At 39.1% G+C, this 8097-nt stretch overlaps 1 protein-coding gene across 2 annotated transcripts in view; it reads left to right on the forward strand.

Moving 5' to 3' along the window:
* Window positions 1-7896, forward strand: part of LOC140477346 (dual specificity calcium/calmodulin-dependent 3',5'-cyclic nucleotide phosphodiesterase 1A-like) — a 647210-nt gene extending 639314 nt beyond the window's left edge. For both annotated transcript variants that reach the window (XM_072571037.1, XM_072571039.1), the window contains one exon: window positions 7237-7896. In XM_072571037.1, coding sequence (XP_072427138.1) covers window positions 7237-7283 — 47 coding nt within the window. In that variant the 3' untranslated portion in view covers window positions 7284-7896. The remainder of the gene's footprint in view (window positions 1-7236) is intronic.
* Window positions 7897-8097: the final 201 nt, after the last annotated feature.

The raw sequence follows: 8097 nt of genomic DNA on the forward strand, positions 1-8097 counted from the left end.
GGCTGAATTTTCTCCCATCGTCATTATTGCTGGTACTGTGCTTATTATTGGAAGAGTGATTACAATTGCTATATCAGGAGATAATAGGATGTCTTGAATAAAATAGGCCACTCATTGGGTATATTACGTTTTTCAGATCGATAGGACGTATGTGTGGTTAGAAACACAGAAACCAGGAGAAGGAGCAGCCCTTTCAGCCTGCTCACAGTTCAGTATGATCATCGTCTTTTTCTGTATTCTCAAACCAGGGGAAACAACCTTCTTACATTGAATCAGTCTAGTCCTGTTAGAATTCTTTACATTTCAAACAGTTCCTCCCTCACTTATCCATAATCTAGTGAATACAGGCCCATTTTAACCAATCTCTCCTCATTGACCAGTCTTGTAATCCCTGGTGTCAGCGTAGTGAACCTCTGATAAGTGTATCCTTTCTTAAGTATGGAGACTGAAATTGTGCGCAATTGTCCAGGTGTGGTCTCGACCAGGCCCTGTATAACTGCAGTAGGACATCCATATTTCTGAATGCAAGTTCTCTTCCAGGGAAGGTCAATCAGATCACTTGCTTTTCTAATTGCTTGTTTCACCTTATTTCACCTTCCTGTCGACTTTTATTGACTGGTGTACAAGGTCACCAGTACTTTGTGTATGCACATTTCTCAATATATCACCATTCAAATAACACTCTGCTTTTCTGTTTTTCACACTAAAGTGTATAACTTCACATTGATCCATTTAGCTCATTTAAACACTATGATAGGTGTCCATATATATATAACTGCTTGATTGGACCAGGCAATCTGGAAACATTGAAACAAATACATTTGCCAACCAAGTGGCCAACCTTTAGACATGAAGGGCCTCAGAAATTAGTGTCCAACTTGTTATTAACTATCCAATGAAAATATGGGAAAATACACTTATACGCAAACTTGTAGTAAGATCTGGATAGAAAACTAGTAAATTAGATAGATTTTTCTGGTTAGGATGCATTAAGAACTGAGGAAGCAGTTCAAATCATAGCCTGGTGATATAACTTACAACACATATTATCTGCTTAAATTGCAATTCCAAAGTAATATATACATTTACATTGGCTTCACCTCCTCAAGGGATGCATTATTCTACCTTTTAGAAAAGGAGAGACTCAGTCACACCAGGCTCTCGCGAGTTTAAGGAAAACAATAATGTGCATTTATATAGCTCTTTTCTTAACGACAGGGTGCCCCAAAGTGTTTCATAACCAATTTGATGGTTTTGAAGTATGGTCACTGCTGTGATTTGGAAAGCACAGAAACAAATTTTCATGTTTCAAGATACCCTACAAAGAATAGTGATCAGATAATCTATTTTAGTTATGCTAGTGGAAGAATAAATATTGGATGGGCTACTGGGAAAAATTCCCCTATTCCTCATTTTCAAATAGTGGCATAGAGCCTTTCTACATTCAGCTGAGAGGACAGTCAGACCCGGTTTCTCTTCTAAGAGACCAGGACCTACAATATGTGTCCCTCAATACGGCACAGAGGCTTTCAAATATTTGGCGAATGTGAGGACTGCAGATGCTGGAGATCAGAGTCAAGATTAGAGTGGTGCTGGAAAAACACAGCAGGTCAAGCAACATCCGAGGAGCAGGAAAATCGACGTTTCAGGCCCAAAAAGTCAATTTTCCTGCTCCTCGGATGCTGCCTGACCTGCTGTGCTTTTCCAGCACCACTTTCAAATATTTGGAGTGGTATTGAATCCGCAACTTTGTAACTCAGTCACTGAGTCACAGCTGAAATACACGTGGCTAGTTTACATGTCTACTGCGTTTAATTGTCAACAGTTTCCCAGTTTAAGAACAGTTTGGTCCCCACTGATATCCCCTGACCTTTCAATGTTTTAGAGTTGATCTTTCTGTGCACCTTCTCTGCAGCTGTAACACTATATTCTGCATTCTTTTTTTTTTTTTTAGATTACTTACAGTGTGGAAACAGGCCCTTCGGCCCAACAAGTCCACACCGCCCCGCCGAAGCGTAACCCACCCATACCCCTACATCTACATTTACCCCTTACCTAACACTATGGGCAATTTAGCATGGCCAATTCACCTGGCCTGCACATCTTTGTGACTGTGGGAGGAAACCGGAGCACCCGGAGGAAACCCACGCAGACACGGGGAGAACGTGCAAACTCCACACAGTTAGTCGCCTGAGGCGGGAATTGAACCCGGGTCTCAGGCGCTGTGAGGCAGCAGTGCTAACCACTGTGCCACCGTGCTGCCCACGGTATTACCCTGATCTACTTATTTAACATATGATTTATCTGGATAGCACGCAAAACAATACTTTTCACTGTATGTCAGTACGTGACAATAATAAATCAAATCAAAGTTGCCACATGACTACATTTTGGACTCCACACAAATGCCTGAGGATAATTGGTGTGGAATCCACTCATTAGAAAAATCTGAGATGCCGCTGAATGAGGTGATAAGTGAATTCGAGCAAAAGGGGACATGAATAACTGCAAGAAGTTGTAAATGATGAGTCATTTGAAAAATAACGTAAGCCAGAAAAAGAAATATTTTAAGAGAGAAGTGGAGTTTTGGTCACAACTAGATCAGCTATGATCTTATTGAACAGCAAAGCAGGCTTGGGGGCAAAATAGCCTAACCCTGATTCTATTTCATATGCTGTTATGAAGTAGATTGTCTAATTTTACAGATTTTTTTTATAACAAGTTTACACAGCCAGTTTCTGTAAATGTGGACATTGGCGCCTACAACCAAAATATAAAAAGGAGAACAAAAAATGACTTTACACACCTAAGTGCACACGCTGGTCTTATTCCCCACTTCAGCTGAAGACTACAATTGCTGACATGCCCTGTGAACTGCCTTGGGAGTTTGACTGGTATAATATAAGGTGGCTAATTATATTGGGTTATACTAAAAGAACAAACAGTGTAATTTAATCACATTGTTCTTTTCAAATTTAATTACAGTAACTCAGATTTATTTGATATTCTTCATTAATTCCAATTTCACTATTTGGGGGCAAGTTAACTACCTCTGAGATTTACGAAAACACATATCCCACCAACATACTGATTAAATTGAATTTACTGATCGTGATGTCCCTCTGGACCAATGCCCAAAAGTAGAGTTTCACAGAATCCAACTCCACATCATTTTTAAATTACATGACAATGGAATATATTTAGCTAGTTTTACGGAGGACATCTGTAAAATCAAAGACTAACAATGAGCTCATTTCATTGCTTTACAGTGAACAATGAAAAAACTATAGAATAATTTAGGTACATTAGCGCAAAGCAAAATTCTTGCATTTTAAGACTATTGTAGCAAATATTAAAGATTATTCTAACAGTCCCACATATTGCTTTTTTTTTCCATTTGGAATCTTATGGAAAGAATGCAAAATGAATATTCACCAGTAAATTATGTTTCCTTAATCTTACATTTTGTAAAAGGTCAAAGAGAATCAGCGGCAATACTCTCCACTAACTGGAAGTATGACTAGTATAAAGAAAATGGCAGTGATTTTTCAGGACATATTGTCTCAGTCCCAGGACATCACTGCAGACATTCCACACTTCTTGCTGCCTCATAGTGATGTTTCAATGCAATGCCATGGCCACTGCTGCCTTTGTCATAAAAGCAGAAATGGGGATATTGAGGATATTTGCAATGTTCAGTACCTTTCACATCTCCTTCAATGTTGAAGCACCCTGTGCAATTATGCAGAATGACCAAGATAATATCCAAATATATTTGGCGGAGAAGCGACAAGTAATATTTGCACCACACAAATGTTAGACCATCTACTATTGGTAGAGGAATTGAGTTTCGGAGCCATGAGATCATGTTGCAGCTGTGCAAAACTCTGGTGCGGCTGCACTTGCAGTATTGCGTACAGTTCTGGTCGCCACATTATAGGAAGGATGTGGAAACATTGGAAAGGGTGCAGAGGAGATTTACCAGGATTTTGCCTGGTATGGAGGGAAGGACTTATGAGGAAAGGCTGAGGGACTTGAGGTTGTTTTTGTAAGAGAAAAGAAAGTTGAGAGGCGACTTAATAGAGACATACAAGATGATCAGAGGATTAGATTGGATGGACAGTGACAGCCTTTTTCCTCAGATGGTGGTGGCTAGCACAAGGAGGAGACATAGATTAAATTGAGGGATGATAGATATAGGACAGATGTCAGACATAGTTTCTTTACTCAGAGAGTAGTAAGGGTATGAACTGCCTTGCCTGCAACAATAGTAGACTCACCAACTTTAAGGGCTTTTAAATAGTCATTGGATAAACATATGGATAATAATGGAATAGTGTAGGTTAGATGGCCTTCACGTTGGTTTCACAGGTCAGAGCAATATTGAGGGCTGAAGGGCCTGTACTGCACTGTAATGTTCTATATTCTGTGTCCCCTTGAAATTCAATGGCCTTGCCATTCACTGAATCCCTCATAATCAACAACCTGAAGCTTTACTACTAACCAGAAACTGAACCACACACTGTCACTACAAGAGAAGGTTAGAAGCTGGAAATTGGAGGGTGAGCTGACTCACGTCCTGACTCCCCATTACCTACCCATTATCCACAAGACTCCAGTTGATGGGATACTCCTCACTTTACTTAACAGATGTAGCTCTAAGAACCACCAGAGAAGTTCAACACCATCCATTGCATGGATTCAGATCAAGCCCACACAATCCCCAATCAGCACACCATCCATCGACATAAATAATTACTCCCTCCACAACTGGGCATTGTGGCTGCGGCTGTATTGTATGCAAAATGCACTCCAGGAACTTATCCAGCCTCCTTCAACATTGCCTTCTAAACCTACTACCTCTGCCACTGAGAAGGACAAAGGCAGCAGTGGCCTTGATATTGCATTGAAAGATCACTACTTGGAACTTCCCCTCCCATTCACACATCATCCTGTTTTTTTCCTTCTCTGTGACTGCGTCAAAATTGTGAGCAGGCATGTTTTAATGACAATGCTGACTTGCATGAATGAAAGGTTGATGAAAATGGTGGCCATGGCGTCTGCAGGGATATTGTTGTGAAGCAGCTGTTGCAAGATAGTCAAGACAAACATTTGGTGAGCTATGGTCATCAGATACCCATGCTGAGTCATATGTCAGCAATTTGCACCATCTAGTTTCCCAGGGTGGGAAAAAAGGATTGGACTTGCCTGCATATAAGATGAGTTATAGAATCAGAGAGACATACAGCACGGAAACAAACCCTTCGGTCCAACTCGTTGATGCTGACCAGATATCCTAACCTAATCTAGTCCCATTTGCCAGTACTTGGCCCATATCCCTCTAAATCCTTCCTACTTATATACCCATCGAGTTCCTTTTAAGTGCTGTAATTGTACCAGCCTCCACCACTTCCTCTGGCAGCTCATTCCATACACGCAACACCCTCTGTGTGAAAAAGTTGCCCCTTAGGTCCCTTTTATATCTTGCCCCTCTCACTCTAAATCTATGGCCTCTTGTTCTGGACTCCTCCACCCCAGGGAAAAGACCTTGTCTATTTATCCTATCCATGCCCCTCAAGATTTTATAAATCTCTATAAGGTCACCCCTCAGTCTCTGACACTCCAGGGAAAACAGCCCCAGCTATTCAGCCTCTCCCTTGAGTTCAAATCCTCCAACCCTGAAACATCCCTGTAAATCTTTTCTGGATCCTTTCAAGTTTTACAATATCCTCCGATAAAAGGGAGACCAGAATTGCATGCAATATTTGAAAAGTGGCCTAACCAATGTCCTTTACAATCACAACATGACCTCCCAACTCCTATACTCAATGCTCTGACCAATAAAGGAAAGCATACCAAATGCATTCTTTGTAGACAATGTTCATTATGTGACAGGAGGGCCCTTCATCATATCAATTTCCTTCCTCAAAGATAGCTGCTCTGTTGAAAAAAGTACTTTCTTCCTTGTGTTACACTGGATTGCTAGGTATATTTTAGTTGGATCAGCTTGTCTCATTTTGCAGTATTCTGGATGCTTTGACCAATCAATTTATTGTTCCTGGCCATGTCCAGGGTCTGTGGACATTGGTCAGGTTCCTATGGAAACTGATCCCATGCGAGCTGCCGATACAGCTAGATGTCTTCAGTTCCCCATTGTTTGACTGGTAAAGTAAACCTTTCCAGACTCTTAGTCATGTTACTGAGAGATTGTTGCTCACTCAATACAATCACTTTTGTTAGCATTGGATGTTCTTTTAGAAGACAAAATATTAAACCTTTCCACCAGAGCTGTGAAGTCTGTGATTTTCTTTATTTTGATGATGATAAACAGCTCTCTTATATCATAAGAAGAGATCTGACTTGATTTTTCTTTTTCTATTTGTTTTCTGTCATGAGTCTTGGAAGCCCATTGAACTCTTCTTCTGGTTGTCTCTCGACTGGTTGATTAATAATGATTTGTTCATAGATTACTATTTGGGCAGTTGCTTGCATCAGGGCCAGTGTTCTGTTGGAGGTTGTCAGTCCCATCCAACACTTCAAATGGAGTTGAGATGGAGACATGTGTACAGGCTTAAAAGGAGAAGTTAGTTGTTTGAGAACCATGTGCTAGTTTTTAATTCTCTTAGTTGTAGTATGATTTATTAAAAACATTCTGCACTGAGTTATCAGACGGTCTAATTTCTGTTGAATATAACCTCCACTTTTTTCACCATGGTAACTGTTCAGACAGGACAGTAACACTTATTGCTTTATCAAGCACAAAATTCATAGGTTATTCATTTCTTTGATGTAGATAGTTTTTTTTGTTTTCTGGCTTGTTTTTCTTAGTTGTTCCCCATTGGAATGCCTTCGGTTTTCTCTCCAAATCATCAAATGCAGGTATTCTTTCTAACAGTGGTATGTGAAGACCATTTAACATTTGTGATCACCAGTGTTTCCATTGTTCTGAAGTTATCTTATTTCTACACATCTTCTGGAAGTGACCTACGGTTTTGCAAATGTAGCATTCCTTAGTAATGGCTGAACTTTATCTATGCCTGTGTGCCATTCTTATCCCATAGCACTACCACTTTATTTAGTAGCAAGGATTTGGGTTGCTTTCTATGAAGGCCCATCATGTATCTCTCTAGAGTGCCCATGCCTAATAAAAGTAATAGTGTCTGTTTCCTTCTCGAAGTTGTTTTAGTCTTCTCCTCTTAGGATCTGACTATGCGTATTTTTGGTTTCTGCTTCCAGCTTTCTCCAAGGTTGAATCTTCTTTGAACTGTAAGAAAACTGACTAAGCTTCATCAAGAATTCCAACAAGAATTCTGTCTGTTATGAATTCCAATTCCAAAACTCCATATACACAGTTTTCTACTAATCTGTAATAGCCAATCATGGATTTGTCTATAAATTCTCCTGACAGTTGAAATGTTCTGCTAAATCCAGTGCATTCAAGAGTTTCATGTTTTCCTAAAATTAATAATTAAAAGCTTTTAAGATATACTCAAAACTGTTTGATGTTTGATGTTTTGTCTGTTTATAACATTATTTGAAATCACATCCATTGTGTATAATAGTATATTATTTTTCTCAGTTTCACTTTTAGTGTGTAACTTTGAGGCAATGTTTATCTTAAAATCTCTCACCTTCGTGAAGTCCAATCTTGTGTTCTGTATGCTCCTTCTCTAATCTTGAATCTGCTAGGAAGTACTAAATATTTTTCTATCCCTTTTCAATGTACTGACTATTTTATTCATGTAAAGATAGTTAAATCTGTGTCATTTCAAGAGCGGTTTAGGTCTGTTGTTAATTAAACTTGTATTCTTGTATTCACCTAATGCTGTTTTACATTGAATGATTGTAAGCTTGCTAGACTTTGTAACATAACAGTGTTGTAATATTAAATTTACTTGCCAGTTTTTTTTAAACTCTGTATTTCTATAAAAATACATTGAATTATTCAGTAAAAATTGGAATTGTCCTGTAATAATTTACTGTTTTTAAGCTTATAAAATCAGTTTCTTTGCAATTGTGTACTTCTGTATTGCTTATTGGGAATTTTCTTGCCTTTTTTAATGATCACAATAGTGGCTTCTTCAAGTGTTTTCTCAC

Source organism: Chiloscyllium punctatum, chromosome 5 (genome assembly GCF_047496795.1).
Source record: "Chiloscyllium punctatum isolate Juve2018m chromosome 5, sChiPun1.3, whole genome shotgun sequence".
Lineage (NCBI taxonomy): Eukaryota > Metazoa > Chordata > Chondrichthyes > Orectolobiformes > Hemiscylliidae > Chiloscyllium > Chiloscyllium punctatum.